The 20544-nt window shown below is 41.0% G+C and overlaps 1 protein-coding gene across 4 annotated transcripts in view; it reads right to left on the bottom strand.

Moving 5' to 3' along the window:
- ATP8A2 (ATPase phospholipid transporting 8A2) overlaps window positions 1–20544 on the bottom strand; it is a 323111-nt gene that overhangs the window by 82998 nt on the left and 219569 nt on the right. For all 4 annotated transcript variants that reach the window (XM_057399592.1, XM_057399594.1, XM_057399593.1 and 1 more), the window contains 3 exons: window positions 19440–19501; window positions 19057–19113; window positions 14922–15029 (listed from right to left, as the gene is read on the bottom strand). In XM_057399592.1, the coding sequence (XP_057255575.1) occupies window positions 14922–15029; window positions 19057–19113; window positions 19440–19501 (227 nt within the window). The remainder of the gene's footprint in view (window positions 1–14921; window positions 15030–19056; window positions 19114–19439; window positions 19502–20544) is intronic.

The following is a 20544-nucleotide window of genomic DNA, read 5'->3' as shown; positions in this document are numbered from 1 at the left end:
ATACTAACATTCCCATCCTCTCAGCCTTGCAGCCTCAGGCTCCAACAACAAAAGCATCCACCTTCCCTGGTGCACATGAGAACTATTCTTCATGGAATTAATTTGATTAAAAACATCCCTATAAAGCATTTTAAGCAGCATATTTGATAACACTATGTAATAGAAAGCATATATTGGCCCATGTGAAAATAATCTGTCAATCTTTTCCTTCTTCATTGCTATAAAATTCAGCTTCTTGCTTTATGACCTTAAGACAGATTTCAAACCCATCACTGGCTCAAGGCTAAAAAAAATCACTTAATTTGAAACACTGGCCAGTATAGATTGGAAGGAGGATGTTCCACATTTTGGGAAAATAAAATTGCACAGAGAAACCTCTTTGAATGTCTGATTTAATAAATAAAAATCCCCCAAACAGGAAGGCCATAGGAGGCTGATGAGGCTTTGGAATGCTAAATCCTACCTGCAGAGTGCAGGTGTGGCAAAAAAGGGCTCTACAAGTCACTGTGATGACCATAGCACAGCAATGCAGCTGCATTTTAGACCATTAAATTGATTTTTCAGCTTAAGATGGCACTAGCTGCTTTTTATGCCTCATAGCTGAGTTCTGGCATGGATGTTTAAAACTTTCCAAACTGTTTAACAGACTACACAAATGGACAGCAGTAGCTAAGCAGGGAGAAAGGGCTCTAACTCAGTAATGTATTCTGCTGTGATAAATTCCCTTTCAATGAGGCTGTGACTCCTTTCCTAGAGTTCAGTCCCTCTGGAAGGAAAATGGAAGGAATCACATATAAAGCAAAGAACTCACTGAAATGACTCCTCAGGGCCTTCCCTGCAGTGTCAGTACTCAAAGCTGTACCTGGGCACCTCAAGTCCTCAGTCTTTAGCCACAGCAACGCTAATTAATTGAAGGCACTTTGGAAAATGCCCTTCAATCCCCTGCTGTGACTACTCACAGAATTTCTCCCTCAGGTCCTTCCTGCTCTTTTGAAGCCTTACTGGGATACACACTGCACTATCTGGATGAGGGAGCAGCTTTCACTGATGGGACCTTCCTTGAACTGGTTAACGGAGCAGGCGCAGGGACCTGGGGAGCCAGGGGCCCTGCAAGGAGCCAGCTGAAGAGAAAAGGTGTCAAACCTGAAGCTGCAAGAGCTGCTCCTCACCTGTCTCTGTGCAGCCAGAGAGGAAACAGGGTAAAGCCAAGACGCATGAGAAATAAGCAGAAAAGTCTTATCTATAAAATATGAGATATATGAGTAGAAATTAGGTTTTGCAGTACTGTATCCCTCCTGAATGCGCACAAAAAGCCTGCGGAGCAGGCAGCAGCCACTAAGAAGCAGAATGAATGTGGCTGCACCCAGGCACACCTATGCAAGGATGCATGCCAGGGTGCTGGCTGTACCTGCCTGGGAAGCAGTGGGTAAAGAAGCTGGAGGAAAGTAATCACATCAGTAAGGGTGTGCTGTGATCAGGCTTCAAACACTGGATGCCTCTCTATGTGCCGACAGGGAAGCCCACAAGAGGCAGAATACAAATCATGGCTGATTTATTCCAGCCAAAGCTAGCAGCAAGCAGAGGTTTCCAGAGGACTCGCACACGTGTTCAGACTCACTGTACTGAGACTGAGGAAGGAGTGTTCCTTATGCTGCTCCTGACAGGAGCAAATGATTAAAATTCAAGTTTCTCAAGAATGGCAAAGCCAGCCAGAGGCTACTGACCCAGAGGCAGCTATTGAAAGATAGCAGGTGTGAGCAGATCTTGCTGCTCTTCTGTTGCCAAATCTCACATTAGATGATGTTTGAAACTTGTCGTGTCGAGGGTGAGCTGGGCTGAAGAGGCAAAAATAACACTGGATGTAAACAATAGCTTAAAAAAGGGGGAACATAGCATACTAGAGTCTCAGCAGTTTGCCCTGAGTTTTGACCGCCACTGCTCAGGCAGATACTTTCCATACTAAAAGAAACAGATTTATGACCAGCTTGTAATTAAATTGCCTGAAGGACCAGTAAACTTCTGCATGCTGTTGTTTTCATGACACTTTCAACAAAATTAATGCCAGTGTTATATGCGTGACTGGGTGAACCCTTGCTTCACTGCTGGGCTGTCTTTTCCCCGTTCCCTGTCTTTATGACCTACATTTCCAATGTCCTCCAAATTCAACAGCAGAAAAATCTCTGGTCTCTTCGTGGATTCTCTTGCAAAGCAGTAAGAAAAACTTTAGATCAATGTATTTAATGTATCACAGCTATTGAACAGAATAGCAACCAGATCAGAATTTGAACAATAAATCTGCTCATTTGTGAAACCCTGGGTGGTTCCTGGTTTATCATCAGATATGCACAGGTGCCTGTACAATAGCCAATAGAAAAAGGTAGTGGTAAAGTCCAAGTACATACATATCTCAAAGTGCTGTTTAGGAAACCTACTTTGAAATTTGGACGTGCTATTGACAAAATTTAGAAAGTTACAATACATACGGACCTTTGTATGCACTAATTCATCTCATGTGCAAAGCAAAGAAGCTACTCCAAAATCCAATGTACATCCAAATACTAAGCATTATTATTACTGCTAAGGCAAAATTCTTCCATTTGAAGCTTTTGCTCTATGGTTTTGACCTTACCAGACTTTGTTTTCACACAGGCTCCCTTGCCAGCACACTTGTAAGAATTTTTTCAGATATGCAAATACTTGAAGACAATGGAATTGAGATAAAAACAAGACCTATGCCCAAGCTGGTTTTCATTTGAGGGGAAAACCCCCACAAACTTTACTTTTTCCTATATCAGAAAAGTAACTATCAGATTTCAAGTGTTTGGTAAAATATAATTGATTATTACCTCAGATGCTGTTCTTAAAATGTTCATTTAGCTGCCTCAAAAATTCAAACTGTTTTAGCTCTAGGTGACTTTGTTATTTAAATTTCTAGATTAAAGCCAGCAAAACCAAAGATCCTTCTTTGATTAGGGAATTTTCATTTTGTTTTCCTTTTTTTTTTTTCTATATCATTGATACATCAAGCACAAATCAGTTTCAGACAGACAGCAACTGCTACTACTGAAGAAATACAGCTGAAAAATCCACTGATCTGAGAACCCATCTATCACTTTATACCCGTTGCAGAACTGCCCGTTTCCCATCCTCAGCTCTGCAGTACCCATTGAGATATCATGTCCTCTGAATATTTGAGAAGGCGGGGGGTTGGTGGTGGTGGTGCAAATTCTAGGGCCACGCAAACTGATGGGACTGCTCTTATAGGCACTTGTAGGGATCCAGTATCAGAAGAGGACCAAAGACTAAACTCCTCGGGACACAAACCAGTTTACTTCATGTAGCCAGCATGTCTGACTTCTTGTACATACCACAAACAGCTATACTATGTATAGACAATTGCTTGTGAAAACACACCCAGGTTACTCTGAAGACACTGAATGGTACAGCTACAAGTCTCAGACTCCATTTTGAGTCTGGACATTGGGAACACAAATAATGCCATTAACACAGGAGAATTAGGTAAGCCCCATGTTTTTTCAATGACTTAGTTTTTGTGTGCACTAATTTCGCCTCCAAATCTGCATGTCAAACTCTGCACTTTTCAAGTCTGCCTAAAGTGATTACGTCTTTTCAGTAAACCTTGGATTGTTCTTTCTCCCGGCTGCAGAGCTGTCTGCCTGCAATTTCTCAAAAGAGCGCCAAGATTTCATGTCCATTGGCCCCTGCATTCCTGCCAAAGCCCTGCAGAAATGAGAGCTGCTGCAGCTGCCAGGGTTTATTTACACACATTCCTGCCTCAAATTGAATTAATGAGCATAATGTAACTCAGGCAATGTCCTCCACAGCTCTTGTTTCTCTTTGCCCCTCCTGACATTTCTTTCTCTCACACAACCCTTCCTGTAGTCTGTCTTAAAGCAATATCTGAAGTGATTCTGGTGTAAAAAGTAACTGCAGATGCATTTGAGCTGAGCAACTTCTACGTATCTGCTTACAGCCTGTTTTATGGAAAGCCCAGGATCCCCTCAATGAGTATCCTGAAGGTTTACTTCAACTTGTTAGTTCTGTTCAACACAAGTTTGTCAGTTTGGCAGCAAGCTTCCACAGTTTAGTCATTTAGAAAAGACCCAACCTTGGAAAGAGCCCTGATGCAACAGATGAGAGCAGCTGATGCTACAACATACCTACAGTTGTTAACGCTCACGCACTATATTTAGCACATATTTTCTACATAGAGCTCCTGTCCACGTCTGCCCTCAGAAATCTGAAATTCTGCACCCACAGCATAAGGGGTCCCCTATTAACAAGCGCTGCGGGCTCTGTACAGACACATCACATGCAGGAAACTTCTGTTATGCCACCAACCAGATCAATGCAGCATTCTCCAAGTGTTATGCCAGAGACAGAGCACAAAAACATTTATCTAAATATTCACATCCATGTGATTAAGAAAGTCCATTCTCTCCTCTATTATCACCCTGTACAGTGTGTATCTCTCACACATGGTGCATAAAGGCTTAGAACAAGAGCTGCATAATTCTACTAGAAGAGTGTGGGAGAAAAGGAGCTAAACCCTTTAATGATAAATACATTTGCTACATCAGCACTCCACAAGCATCTTGGACAAGAACATTGCTGACAACAGATGAATTACACCTGTCTCAAAGCAGGAAAAGGATCTTTGCACAAGAGTTAGCAGGGCTCACTGAAAGAGCTCTAAACTAGATTTGAAGGGGGAAGCAATAAAACCAGTCTCACTAGAGAGAAGCCTGGAGGCAGCATGCCAGTGTTTGAGGAGCCATGTGCTTAGTGAGGTCCTTCAGTCTGCTGTCTCAGTGGAAGTAGTGAATGGAGATCCATGCAGCAGAAAAGATGCATTACTGGAAACCACTGCTGGAAACCACTGAAGCGCTTGAGAATGATCACATAGCAAAAGAGGGTTTCTCCTTCCATAATGGTGGTGGGATCAATAGCCCCACTGAGGTGCACCTACACCACTATGTGCAGCATGGGCAACAAACAAGAGCTGGAACCCATTGTTTAGCAGGAAAATTATGACACAGCTGCCATCATGAGAACAAGGTCGAAGGACACACACAACTGGAGTGCTGCAAGGGATGGCTATAAACTCATCAAAAGGGATAGGCAAGGAAGAAGAGGCAGTAGGGTAGCTCCGAGTGTTCTGATTGTCTAGAGCTTTATGATGGTGATGGTACTGATGACTATTTATGGGTAAGAATCAGGGAGGTCAACAAGGCAGATATCATGGTGGGAGTCAGTTGCAGACCACCCAAACAGAATAAAAAGGCAGCCAAAATATTCTATAAACAGCTGGGAGAAGTCTCACAGTCACTAGCCCTTGCTCTCATGGGGGACTCCAACTTACTAGACATCTGCTAGAAATACAATACAGCAGAGAGAAAACAGTCTAGGAAGCTCCTGCAATGTGTGGAAGATAACTTCCTGACACAGCTGGTGAGTGAGCCAACTAGGGGAGGCATCCCACAGGACCTGTTTTTCACAAACAGAGGAGGACTTTGTTGGTGATGAGATGGTTGGAGGCCATCTTGGGCATAGTGATCAAGAAATTAGAGTATTTTGACTCCTGGAGAAGGAGAGAGGATCAGCAGAATTGCTACCTTGGACTTCAGGAGGGCAGACTTTGGCCTTTTTGGGAGCCTGGTTGACGGAGACCCTTGGGAGGCAGTCCTGAAGGGCAAAGATGCCCAGGAAGGCTGGACATTCTTCAAGGAAATCTTCAATGCACAGGAGCAAGCTGTCCCCACATGCCAAAAGATGAGCCAGCAGGGAAGATGACCAGCCTGGCTGAACAAAAAGCTTTGGCTGGAACTCAGGTTAAAAAAGGAGAGTTTATGATCTCTGATTAAGGTGGGTGTCAATCTCTTCTTCCAAGTAACAAGCAATAGGACAAGATGAAACCATCTCAAGTTGCGCCAGGGAAGGTTTACATTGGATATTAGGAAAAAATTGTTCACCAAAGGGGTTATTAAGCACTGGAGAAGGCTGCCCAGGGTCTGGTTGAGTCACCATCCCTAGAGGTATTCAAAAGACATGTAGATGTAGCACTTACAGACATGGTATAGTGGTGGACTTGGCAGTGCTGGGTTAATGGCTGGACTCAATGATCTTTTCCAACCTAAATGATTCTAAGGTTTAAACCCCTAGATCCACAGGAAAATAACAGATTGCTTGGCACATAGAAATTTGGCTTTCTGGGTAGAGTATTCTCTTGTCAAGTTCCCACAACACTGTACCTATTTAGTTAGGCTAATACATGGAGAGGATTTTCCTTCCTCTAAACAAGACTAACAAGATCCTTAAGAATATTTCACAACACCAAATCAGTGTATTCCAGGACTTCTGATTGAGACCACAACAAATTCTATGGGACCTGAGCTTGCAACCAGGGCAAATAGAAACTATTCAAGTAGTTCCAGTAAAATCAGCAGGACTGACAGTGAGACACAGTTACTCACCACGATCACAGAGCAGGGAAGCACCCTGAGATAGAAGAGTTCAATGGATCATACCAGGATGAGCCTCTCCTGAAAAACTTAATTCCTGCTGGAGAATGTAAGACTGATTGAGGCACTTGTCAATCCTCTTCTGTATACACATCAGAAGCCAATCCGAACAAAACTGCTTGACACTCCATTGCAGAAAGTAGCTTAAAGCATGAAGGCAGCAAAGAAGTGGGGGGAAGGTACGTGTGCATCTTTGAACATCCAAAATTGAAACTGTGAACTCTCAAGCAGAAGCTGCTGTAGCTGCAACTGGCAAAAGCTTGCAAATTTTGGTAACATTTGGATTAATAGAAGCAGCACATCCTGAATCCCCTGATGAATAAAGAGATAGGAAACATTACCTTGGATTTTGCAGCTGCCTTACTTAGATCTTTTGGTCTGTGTGAAGATGCCAGTGATTCTGGAGTTCAGCTGCTCTTCATATATATTCTGAATGAACAGTAATTGCGAGACCCATCAATTCTGAGATTTTGCCTAATGCCAACGACAACAGCACTTTTAATAAGCACCTAAGAAAAACTGTTTGACAGAGCCATATTTTTTGTTCTGCTCCCCACCATACCCATCTTGTAACTCCATATGCTCACTTCTCCCTCCTCCATTTTTTTAAATATATTTTTATATTGGCATCCAATTTTATAACAGCACAATGAAAGTCAAGTGTCGAAGAAAGTCAAAGACATTCTCACTGTCCAAGCTTTCTTTGCACTGGCTTGTTGATTCTACAATAAGCATCAAATTGCCTTCACTCATATACTGGAAAAGGGAGACATGTCCAGAGCTGCAAGACAGTGCCCTGCAAGATGCTTGGCAAAAGAACTGCAGCTCCTAGTGACAGAAGAAAGCTGATTCCCAAGATCTGGCTACTGAGAGGTGCTGTCGTTGGGTTTTATGCTACAGAGACCCATGGTGGCACAAGTGGCTCCTTCACTTTTGGCATTGTATTATAGATTAACACCTGTGTTCTTCTCTGTCCTTCCCCCCCCAACCTTACTGAATTACATACCACACTGAAGACAGTACAGCTTTCTCAAAGTGTAAGCGCGTGTCTGGTCACCATCGCTGTTATAACACTGATACTCTTTTCCACAGTCTCCTTCCTATGCCATCTGACAAGGTCACTGGTATAAAAATACGAGCTCTAGTGATACCCAGACCCAAATGAGAAATTACACTCTACAACCCAAATAGGTGCAGTTTAATCTCCCTGCACAGACACCCGAAGGCACTCCCAAAACTCAGAGCATTCACATTATAAATGCTTTTTGTCAGCCACATCCACCAGTAGAGAAGCAGCACAAGATACCATCGTGGCCACCAGCTGCCGAGTTAACTGGAAAGCCATAGGGAACAGACTGCACCACCTCACCCACAGCAGTAGGCAGGGTACTTGAGAGAGCTGTGTTTCTTCTAGCCCCACTATTCCTAAAGCCTGTGCACCCACGTTTGCCTTAGAACAATATAAGAGAGATCATTTCTATTCCTGAGGGCTTTTTGGATCAAGTTTTGACATAATACAATTGGGGAAAAATGATCTCATGAAATGTATACCATAGGAAGGAAAGGGAATAAAGGTATGTTTCAAATTGATCTGGAAATATTTTCCCATATGAAATAGTTATGGCTGTCTCCAATTGCAAAAATACAATCCAACCAGCACAGGAAAGAAACAGTGTCATGGAAAATAAATTCAGTCAAACAAACAAAAAAGTGCCTCACAAACAAACCCCCTTCATAACACCTACATTTAAACAAAAATGTAATATGACACTCCTGTCTCCAAGGAATGAAGGAAAAAACACCCTAACCAAACCCCAAATATCTGCTATCTGGGCTTTCCTGTATCCATCAGAAAAAAGGTGACTTAAGTGTGACCAAACCACTAATTCCAACTCACAGTCACCTCCTGCCCTTGGAATAGATCCCATCTGCTGCTCCTCTCGTTTTCTAAGGGAGCCACAGCTTCATTGCTATGAGTTTAAATGCTCTTTAAAAAAACATCTTACATAGACTATTACCCTACCACCTTCATTCCTTTGTGTCATAGAGATTATAGGAACAACTGCATATTGATCTCTCTACTGTCATGTCATCTCTCTCCTGCTCCTCTCTTCATCCTCATCATGCCAAATCAATTAGGCACTAAATTCCACAAAGAAAGAGGATATCGCTCAATGCCTTCATGCTGCTTGGAAATGTGGCTGGCTCCCACGTATGACAACCACAGACAGAAGTGCCAAACAGTGAACACCTGCAGAGGCAAACCGAGATCTTTTGGCTATGAAGACTCTCAAATTGCCCTCCAGCTCGCTCTACCCACCCACCACGTAGCACACTGCTACCCTACAAAGCTGATCTGCAGAAGATGCTGCAGAGGCTGAGCACTTTGCAAGAGGCATAATATCTGTCTGGCTACTCTCCAGTCACTCTACCCAATAAAAGTGGTTTTTTCCTTTACCGAGGCGCACACCAACCCTTGTCATACCTGACAAACGCACACTGCACAACTCTTGAGTTTTCCTCCTCAAGTTTCTAATGCAGAACACAGCCTAAACCAGAAATGCTCTCTGATCCAGTATGGCAAGTCATAAGTTCTTAGTTTGTCCCTGCTCATCAGCAGGGCTCAAAACAAAACGCCTTTTGTAGACATGAGTATTAGTACACACTGCCTCTGGTACAATACAGTAGCTGCTTTTCTATACTTAAAAGCCAGATGTTTCTAATTAAGCAAATACTGAATAGGATATTTTCCAAACATCTTTCCACGAGCATGCAATGGGGCTTTGCTACTCTTCAATATATGAAAAAGTGTTTTGGGGAAATTCTGAAGGACACTGAGCAACTCTGGGCTCCAAATTGAAAAAAGATGACATTTTTGAAGCTGTCCATTACCATGGAATGATAATTCTATCCCAAGCGAAGGAGCTTGGTCCTGGACACTGCTATAACCCCACTCCAAAAGCAATAAATCTGGATAATCCGCCAATTACACAGAAGTGTAAATGTTCTCTGTGAGCACTCTATTTCGATTTAAGCTGCTGAGTAGCATTTAAACTTATTAAGGCTACTTGACCTCCAAACAGACGTTGGCCAGACAGCGTGGCTAGCATCCAGGTTACACAGCCACACTGAAGGAAAACCAGCTGACACCCTATGTACCAGCTGTACAACTTGCAGGTAACAATTTATCTCCACTCATTTTCCTATTGCTCCCCCATCTAACACATTAGCCTGCTAGCATCAGTTGAGGGCCAGCTGACTGCCTTACTCTCTGCTGCCAGTTCCAAAACCAGACTGAGTTTTTATACTTATGGCTTTGTCCTATTTTCACATGACCCTATATAGGAAATGCCAGCACAGTGTTGGGCACACCTGCATATACACTCCTGCTTTAAAGCCTTCATGAAATATTCCCAAAGGAGAAATCAGTCTGGGACATCTTTTAGAAATATTTAGGATAGGTTTGCTGCACAGTTGCCAAACAGGTAACGTGACGTGGTCCAGGGGTTAGGCTCCAGAAAACAGGCGTGTTTCATCTATTAGTTTCACATCCAGGAGTTGTTAAAATATTTATTTTATCTCCATTTTTTAATTTTTCTGGTGTTATGACACAGAACAACACAATGCTAGGGATCCAGAAATGAGAGATTCATTTCTGAGAGCCACATGTGGCTCATAAAAACAACAAATCCACTCCTTCAACAGTTACTTAAAAATATATGCATGCTTTATTAGCCTAATTTGTCTGCTCAGAGCCTAGTCCAAAACTGCAGAAAAAGTTCCAAAACCATGTCAAGTGCCATGGAGACCGCTGTGCACAATAATAAAAACAAACACCATCAGCGGGCTTTAAGGACCTCAATCTGCAGGCAAGGTCTGATTCCTGCCTCACAGCTGGATGAAGCATTTCCACCAATCAAAACACTGACACCACAATGTAATGTGCAACCAACTGCAGACAAACAAACCACAATCAGAACAGCCAATTTTCTAACTAGCACCAAATTGCGGGAACATGAGAAGCCAGAAAGAACAACAACTGAGACCTCTGGGAAAAAAGATTCAAATGTAGAGAGAATGGCAGAACTACACTGGAAAACACGAACATGTACATTAAGCTGTCAGTTTTTCAGTGTGTATTTGAAAGAGCAGTAATGCGAAACCTGTTTATTATGTTGTAATAATGATTATTATCTTACCTCCAGGACTTTTTGGTCTTGTTTTGTGTTGTTTCCAAGTCTTCTAAACCATGAAGTTTTCTCATGCTTTGGCAGGAACTGAATCAGCAAGATTCGAAAGCTCTTCAGGCCAAAGGCCAGCTGCAAAACTGGCTATGCTACCAGAGCCCATCAGACCGTATAGATCACCTCCCACCCTCAGAAGCCAACAATATAGTGCAGTAGCTAAAGTGAACCTGTCTTGCTAATGGCACAGGGAAGAATGGGAAACTGCTAAAAGAGGGACAGAGTTTTTCTTGACAAACCATTCATATAAATCCTGCTATTGCCATGCTACATGGGATCAACCAGACGTCTTGATTACTGGGATCTTTTAAAAAGATTTTACTCCCTTCTTGTCCAGGCTGAATGAGACTAGTACTAATCTTCCTGAAGATACTTCCTTAATGGTAACAACAACTGATGAGGCAGAGACAAAACACATCACTTAGATAAAGGGAAACAGTTTAAAAAATAAAGTCATAGCTCAGTAGTCATCCTTTCTTCACTCACAACCAGTAACAGAGGCTTCAGAGGGGTGATGGGAACACCTTTCCCCGCAACTCCCCTCTCCCTTAAAACACTAAAAATACAGTATTTTAGCTGGGGGTGAGATCTATTGTTCTTCATTTTAGGTAATTTCTGGATCAAGACTCAAAGCATGGTAACTTTCATACGCATCTGTAACATTTTCTTGCATTACACTTCCTTTCAGGTATAGGTATCTATTTAGGAGCATGGGTGGGAATACCTGCGCTAAGACTTTGATGCCAAACGGTATATGTAATATTCCAATAAACCCAAAGTATGCTACAATTCCTATAAAGAAATCAATACAAGAAAAGAAAATGAGCAGCATTTCACTCACACAACCCATATTAAATATGCAAGAAATGAGCACAAGTGTTATTGCTCATTGCTCCCTTTGGGGCACCAAATCCCCACCCCCAGGCAAACAGAATCTCAAAACTGCACAAGGGCAGGACTACTGCAAGTGTGCTGGTCAGCAAAATACCACAGGGTTATGAGCCATGAGCCCCAAAATTTCAGGAAAGGATAATTAGGCAATTACATGCTTAGACCAGCACATTTCTGTACCACCTCTGAATTAATGAGCATCAAAGTGGCCAGCACTTCAAAAAAAGTAGGCATCTACTTGTTTCCAACAATCTGTGGTGGTGAGTCGTAACTACTGAAAGGTGGGAAAGGAATTACACACTGTACAAAGCACTCTCATCTGGAAATGCTCATTCAAAGCCAGTCAGCTCCAACTCAACTATGCTGGCACCAAAGGCAAGACAAGAAAACAGGCACTGACTTTTCTCGGTGCCACTGTTCTCTTCAAATACAAAAATGACCTCTCTAAAAAAATGCAAATATCCAGGAAAGCCAAGAAAGTTATCAGAGGGCTTCTTTGGTCTTACGTTATTGCTTTTGATACTGTTAAAGGAAAGTATTTGTGTGTCTGAAAAGGTTCCCTCAAAAGAACCAAAGAGTTTACTTTCAAACTACCAGATATCATACAATTGGAAAACTTCTATTAAGGACTACTGAGATTTTTATCACAGCTTTGTCTTATGATGTTATACGTATTCTATTATGAATACTGTAGTGGAAAAGGAAGGAATATGTTGACTCTTTAACAGCAGAGAATAACTGAGTTACTTTCCTTTGCCCTTGAGGAGGAAAAAATGGTATTATTTTCCCTGTGAGAAAGATCAAGATATAATAGGCAAGAGAAAGAAATATTTAGTGAAAATGATTTAATAGATCCCAGTAGAAACAAATCATCTTTTCACACACTTAAAAGTCTGCAAGGTTCCATGCTGACATTTGATGAATGGACAGAATAAAATGTTTTGCACCTCATATGCCTCCACTGATGGCATGTAGCTCTGGCTGGCACAGATGCTAGATAAGTATTACAGTTAAAACCAGCTCCCCCTCAAGTGCTATTGGATTTACATAGTATGAGAATCTAAAATATTTTTGAGTTCGGTTTATTTGAAGACAAACACACTACCAAGATTTAAAACTTAAAGCAAGTTTTTAAGATACCTTGATTAATTGTACAGAAAAGATGGTAGCATGAGTAAAGGAACAGCTTAAGTCTAGGAAGCAGCAAGGCAATTCATTTTACTCATTAGAGCCTAGCATGATCCATTTCACCATGAGCTGCTTTTATGACAGCAACTGATTACTCAGGAGACTTTGTGTTAAGTTAATGCAAGTGGTGAGCAAGTTCCCTTTACCTTGGGAGCTTTCCTTGATTTTACAGAATGATAAAAGAAACAAAAAATTCACTCTTCCACCGCTGCTCCTTCTCTTGGAAAATACAAGAAAACTGATAGAATGATATTGATCTTTCTTCTCCACACACCCTGAAAGCCACACAATAGATTGTTTCTGACTGCTTGTATTCAAAAAGTGTATTTCTAGAATTATGAACAATCCTTCATGTTTTTGTTGATTACTGACCCAGGGACACAGCTGCACAACTGGACTAGACACACTATCAGTCAAAGTAAATGTGTTCTCCATTAAGAAAAAGTACATTAGATCATTTTAGTCTCAGCAATATATTAGCACCACTCCTCAAGTCATAATGTCAGAAAAACAGAGCATAAAACCAAAGTTTAAATAGAAACACTTTATAAAGACATGTTTAAGCAAAACCTTATTAACATGAAGCTTTTGTTGAGACTTCTGGTTTATGTTGGAACAAATGCTGATGACCAACACAATATGAATTTTGTTGCAGTCGTGTTAAAATAGTGGGGAAAAAATCACCCAATCCAACCAACACCAAACTAAAGCTGATAGTCTGATCCTTCTTGTATGAAGAAACAGCTGACCTTACTGTGTTTGTGTTTTAGAAAGCTGCTGTGCAAGATAAGTAATTCACAGCTCTGTATGCTGCTCAAATCAAATTTCTGCTTGATATATGAAAATGTAAATTAGACCTACTGATGCTGTATGTGTTGTGAAAAAAAGATCCCCATGAAATACTATCAGAGGACTGAGGCTTTGTCTGTCAGTCACTTACTTGCTGATCCCAGCCTGTCAGCTGTCACTCTGCTGTAAAAAGCTGTCCGTGAAAATCTACCCCAGCTTCATGACCCCCAGTGCTTTACCACAAGATAATAAAATATGTATTAGGCAAGAACAGCACCAAATCATGCCTGACTGCTCTTGTTGAGTACAAACATGAGAGTAACCTCAATAATCTCTAATTGGCTTGCCAATACTTCTGTTTATTCTTACTTTCAGTACACTAGGGTGGTATGAGTTAAATACACTTAGATTTTTTGTTAAAATTATTAGCTTGCTTTTCTTCTTTCTCTATCATAATGAGCATTTTTACAGTAAAGATAACTCTTATTACAAAATGCCTTTTTTTTGTTATCTGACAGCAGTTCCACTTCTACAGAAAATAAATGCATGGTAAGGAGTTAAAGTTGTTCACTGTTCATAGTAAACCCCTATTTTAAATATGTGCAAGGTTCTTGAGTGATTCTGACAGGCTCGTGACTCAATCTTCTCACCACGGCTTGAAATAATGATACCTAAGGGAAAACTTCACCACCTGGAACTCAGCTGACACCAAAGGAATAAATCCGAAATTCCTCTAGTATTATAAAAGTAACACATCAGCTTGCCTTCTGACCATCTCATCCTACTCTCAAGTAAACTCTGATTTATTTTAAATGAATGCAAAATATGAAAGCAAAATATATAAAAGAGAAAAAACACATAATAAAAAAAAACAACACCCAAAACAAACACTAAAACCCTCAAAGAAATAAACTAAATTTCTACCTGGCATTTTGTCAAACACACTAAGTCTTGCTAGGAAAGCACTAATGAAAGAGCCAGTCTCACTGCTATCCAAGTGAACTGAGAATTGCCCTATAGTATCCACAGTACATATAATGATGTATGATGCCACTTTTAGGGAGAAAAAGAGCTCTTCTAATGGGAAGATTAAGCAAAATGAATGCAAGGATTAGAAAAAGGTTAAAATGAAGTACAAACACTCTTACTAGAGCACAATTCCTCCCCAGGCATTGTGTGAGCATTCAGGAAGCAGCAAGCAGCAGGGCTGGCGACAGTAGGGCACTATATAGAGCAGTTTACCATGCAGCCAAGTGTTCACACTGACCTGTCCCATCATGTCTGGCGCGATGGGAATCGTGGGCCAGATGACCGAGTAGGCACCGAAGAATACCAGCCAGAGCAGCATGCTTCCCCAGACAGCCAGATGACTGAACTGTGAAGGAACAGGGAAAGGAAAGTCAACACAGGGCACTTCCTTCATCCACCTAACCTATAGATATTGCTCTGTTCAGGTCTCTGTTGGTCTCACTCAGGCTCGTCTGCTGCATTTGGTTTCAGGCCAGCAGCACAGGTTGTTTAAACAGCATAAACCAATTCTCTTTAATCTGTGCTTCACAACAGGGCAGACACAGCCTTCTCAGCTAATCTGTCTTACTTGGAGCTCCAAAAACTCATCAGATTTTCCTTGGAACTCTCTCATCTAGTTCCTGCTTCCTGTCATGCACATGCCAGGTTCAACACATACATCAAGGTAGAAATTTTCCAAGGTTCAGGTTAAAGTTCACATGGACAAATCTGTTATGGCAGAGTGTATGCATATACAAGCCATGTCCACCACTGACATACCTTTCATGCAGGAAGATTCAGTGCTGCGTAACACACTACCACAATCAACATCTACTGATCAGCTTTGCTTTTTTTTTGTTTTAAAGGTGTCCTAAGTGATTTACAGATATGCGACACAGTTTAAATCTTTACTGGTTCTTTAGTCTGTAGACTCACTACGAGTAAATAAAATAGTATCAAAGTGAACATGTCCAGCACAGACTTCATTTAAGTTGCATTAAAGAAAGTAATTTTTCCTACACACCCAAACTGTTTTGCTATTCAGGATGATTTAAGCTGGTTTACTTTTACACTGCAGTGGATGGAATCAGTAATTTCAGTTGTAACAAGCAACTGAGCTCATTACTGGCTCCAGCTTTTTTGGATGCCAACAACTCCCATGGCTGATGACTTTGGCTCCTATTCAGAGAAGTACCTGCATAAATCTTAATGGCTAATTACGCATGGGTTTAGGAACATGGGAATGAATTTACACGCTGGTTGCTGTGGTAGACACAGTGTGTTTGCTTAGTCCTCAACTTCATACTTTGTATGTGATGATTGTATTTGTTGACTTTTTGAACAGTATGTGAGAACCAAAGAAGTGTGCAAGTATTGTGTTCTTTACACTGTGAGATAATACTAATGGAATGAGGAGGATTACTCCTCCTCTGGAAGCACTGAGCATCCTTGGAAAGGAGAGCTTTCTCCAGCACAGGCAGTGAAAACAAACAGTCTGGAGCACCAGTGCAGACTGGCAGATAGCTGGGAGCAACTGGAGGCTGCCTTAGTGGAAGTATTCATACAGCAAGGCGATGGAAAGAACACTCTTGGAAACCTGGAATTTTGTTCAACCCTAAAAGTTGCTGGGCTAATGAGCAGGACATGGGATAGGCCCCTTCCTGGAGAGGACACAGTGGGCAGGAAGACTTGTTTTCAAATTTTGCTATTTACTCTGTTTCACCAAGGAGATCAGACCAGCAACTTCTCGATTTAAAAACAAACAAAACCCAACAAGACCCACATTTCTTTATTCAGTTCAATGTGAATAAAAATAAGAGACTGGAAGGGGTTTTATTTTTAACACTTGGAGGAAGGTGGAGATTTTATCCCTTCAGGCTACTTGCTTTTCCGGAAACCAGTGATAATTAATGTCAGGATTCTGACTAAAATAAAGCCCTGCCATAGTGAGCAGCTGTAGTGCTCAGCTCCCCAAAGAACAAGTACCCCAAGGCTGCTGCAAGAACTGATCTTTAAAGAAAGCCAGCCCCATGAAATAGCAGAACAGCACCAGCACTGCTTTCCCAGAAGGATATGACTCCTTCTCTTGAGCTACAGCCTTCCTCCCAAACAAGCGAATGGAAGGCTCAGGATAGCTTGGACTGATGCTTCCAAACTGCAAACTCCTACAGACTTCATGATGAAAACCAGTAAAGATAAAAGTAAGCATGGAAACCAATCTGAGACATTGTCTTATCTTGTATGAGGTGTATTTATGTAAGTGAAATGGTTTTTTAACTTCCTATCCTGTTTTTCTTTCCAGTCTGCTGGTAGGACATGTTTTGAGTTTTCAGCTCTTCACCTTACCCTTTGAGCTCAGCAAAGACTTGGCTTATTTTATCTTTATCTCCTTCTCGTGGTTGTCCATGTCTTCATCTCAGATTTATACCTGTCTGAATTGCTTCTCTACCTTTAAAAGAGCTTCTGCTTTCAGGAAGAGCCTTCCTTGCCCTGCTTGAAAATGTTCCTTACACACTCACCCCATTAACCTTTACACTGTTGATTCTCCACTGATGTTTGTCATTCACCCCTGGAAAATCCACGTGCAAACCAGAAGTGAGTCCATCAAATGTGTTAAATGAATGACAGTCAGGAAAAAGGAAATGAAGGCTCCCACATAAAAACCTAGACACACTGGATGGCTATCCTGGCCATCTTATTTGCCTGAAATAGTTCATATAGTGTGGTACAGTAGTGAGAAAGCTGTAACTGTTTGGGAAAAAGCCTACTGCGGTGTTCCCGATAGGAAACACACAACATGAAGTTGCTCCACACCACTCCAGTGTGCATATTTAGTTATGCATCATGTTACCACTTTGAGAAAAGCCTTTCTTTCCGCACTACCTACTGGATATACCAGGCTGCCAACCACTTGGAATCTGCATTATTTATTTAAAGCTTTCAGCTGAACCCATCATGTTCTCCCAAGTGGCAGTGCTCCTCTCACTCTCAAGAACAAACTGCACGTAACCAATCCACTTGATGATGGAGAAGAGGCTTAACTCAGTGTTGTACATTTAATACTTTTAAGTAACCTAAAGATTCTCTGTGTGTTGATTTACTTGCAGCTGAAACAATAATTGTAACCAACATCAGATTCCAAGGTGAGGAGAGTCACTGGTCCAAGCAATGGGACAGGAGTTAGAAATGTATATAGAAAAAAAGTTGTTTCTAAACAGTTATTTTTCTGTGCATAACAATAATTTCTCTATAAAATACCAGTGTTGAACACCGAGATGTACTAAACATTATGCTATCTTTTAAAATAAAGTTTAGAAGAGAGAGGATCAGGATTACCCTCAAGTGACTGAAAAGACACCAATTACCCAAGGAAGGGGAGAGAGGAGGAACCATCAAATAATTCATAACAGGATCTAAACAGGGTCATATGCCTCCAGTGCAGACTTGGATATATCCTCTTAGTGCATGAGAGACTAATTTAAGTATTTTTGCATTTTAAAATGTTGGAACACAACACAGAACTTACGCATAAGCAACAGCAAAAAAAAAAAAAAGAACAGATTTGATTTTCAGATGAATAAGGCAGAGAATATTAGCATCTCCCTAATAATTAAATAACCCACACTGATGGCACTTCATCCTTAAAATTCAGAACAGACATAAGCTTATTAATCTTAACAGTTTCTCTGTGAGGAACAAAACAAAACAGTTCACAACAGAAGTAACAAGGTTAGGAGACTCAAGCCAAGCTCTTCTAAGAAACTGGTAAAATAAGAGTCCCCAGAACAGCCTGCTCTTGAGGGCAGTGAGACTATTGTGAAAATTAGACTCCTGTAGGGTACCTCATAGATGGGGAGAAACAAGGACTCCAACAAAATAATAAGATTAGTGTTTCAGAGGGGCTGGGGGAAAGAAGGGAAGAAAGCTGTTGAAGGTTCACCGACACAGGAACCCTTCTACCCCCCATATTCTTTGGAGATCAATGCCCTACCAGATTCTGACACCTACCAGTAAGAGAGCACTCACTCATTCCAAGTAAATGACTTGACCTAGGAACCAACATAACTGATTGACTATTTACTATTGACTACCCTTATTACACTGTTTCCAAACAAAAAATCCTATCCAATGTGAAGTCACCAGTGCTTTTCACTAGCTTTGAAGACATTTTCGAAGCCCAGTTGTTTACCTGGGGGCAAACACCTTTCATTCCCTACTGAGTTAATTTTTAAAGGAACTACAGAGTACAAAGATAATGTTCTTGATCTATTTCCTTAAGCAACTACAGTAGGATGCTGATTTCATAATTTCACATAATTTTTAATACCTTTTTTCTGTATTAACACTCATTAAAGAGGAATGTATGACAACAAAACATAATGAAAAGTACTTACTCTAGTCCATGCAGTTGTTTCCAAGCCAGCTTTCAGACAAACAGTGACTACAACATACTGCAAGGAGAAAAGACAACTTCAGTACTAAAATTCTCAAATTCAAAGGTGTTCATGGCCCAATCTCCCCTTTACACTTAAAAGGTTACTACCATTTAGGTAACAACCCAGGGCCTTGGCAGTGTGGGATGAAGTTATTGTTGGTGCATGCCTGAAAGATGAAATGAAAAAAAAAAAAAGGGTGGAAATCACGCACACAGAATTAAGTTTGTTTTTATTTTACTTGTACATTTTCTTCTGGTTTACACCACTTTCTAATGGTGCGTGTGTGTATATATATATGTATATACCCCGCCCAAAGAAATTGCTAGGATACACAAACTTACAGTGTAAACTATGTTCCCAACAAACAAATAGTCAATTCCCTGGCCATTTGTGAACACTGCATCTGAAAGAAAAAAAAAAAAAATCATCACATTTGTTATCAGTTTATCAACACAATGGATAAGATAGCAAGGAAATTTTTCAGAAGCTAATAGCTGGTCCTAACATTGCCTTTTAGAACGCTTAAAAGCAGTTTTGCAAGCTGGAAGATAATGGTAATGCAGAAGTTGTGCTAAGCCAGGCCTCAGAAAAGATATTTGGACAGAGTGTATATACATAGGCTTGGTTGCCAGAAGCCATCTTAGCAAAAGGGGAAGTTTTTGCCAGACCCTAAAGTGCAATTTGCCTGTGAGTACTGAAATATGTCAGCGTCACTTCTGTCACTATCTGTTCTTAACTAGATACTGAGACCTCTAACAAATCCCATTATTTGCTGTGCCTGTGAAGAAAATCCTGTAAAACACCAGCTGATTTGTGGTGAAAGAGCTGAATTAAGAAAAGTTGCAAAAGCTTCATCTATGAAGGACACATGTAACATCTAAAATATGTTACTGAAGGCTAATTCAGTAACTGAGCAGTATTCAGACTCCACACACACTTTCCCCAGTCAAGTGTGCACAAGGGTAAGTACACGCTAATCTATCATTTGAAAGTGCCAACCTTGGCAATACTTCAAATGTCTGTTTAGTCTTTCTTAGCTCTTGTTGAGTAAGACCGGAACACCATGAAAGCACATTGGGCAGCCACAGTAATGCCAAATGAACTTGTACTCACAGGAGCTTTCAAGCATTACTCAAGCCATGATAAGTATTACTGTTTTCACAGGTTTTAAGACAACTGCTAGAGAAATACACAAACAGCAGGGCTGAAAGAGGCTTAAGATAAAACCTTGGACCTGTTCCTAAACACATACTGCCTAGCATAGTGCTTCTACCATGAGGTGCTACCATTTTGCTAGATTTATTTGCGAAACTGGATCTGACATTCTTAAACTAGGGTCATCTATTCAGTTAACCATGTTCCTACAACATAGGTCTCCAGGATCAGTAATTTTAAGTCTATAGAGAAGAGTCCCTGACACCCTGATCCCTGTGCTGAAGATTCTGC

This window comes from Pezoporus wallicus, unplaced genomic scaffold (genome assembly GCF_028554395.1).
Source record: "Pezoporus wallicus isolate ANWC-B61680 ecotype Strahan unplaced genomic scaffold, APGP_CSIRO_Pwel_v1 scaffold_6446, whole genome shotgun sequence".
Taxonomy (NCBI): Eukaryota; Metazoa; Chordata; class Aves; order Psittaciformes; family Psittacidae; genus Pezoporus; species Pezoporus wallicus.
Note: the sequence above shows the minus strand (reverse complement) of the source record. Positions and strands in the feature narration are given on the sequence as shown.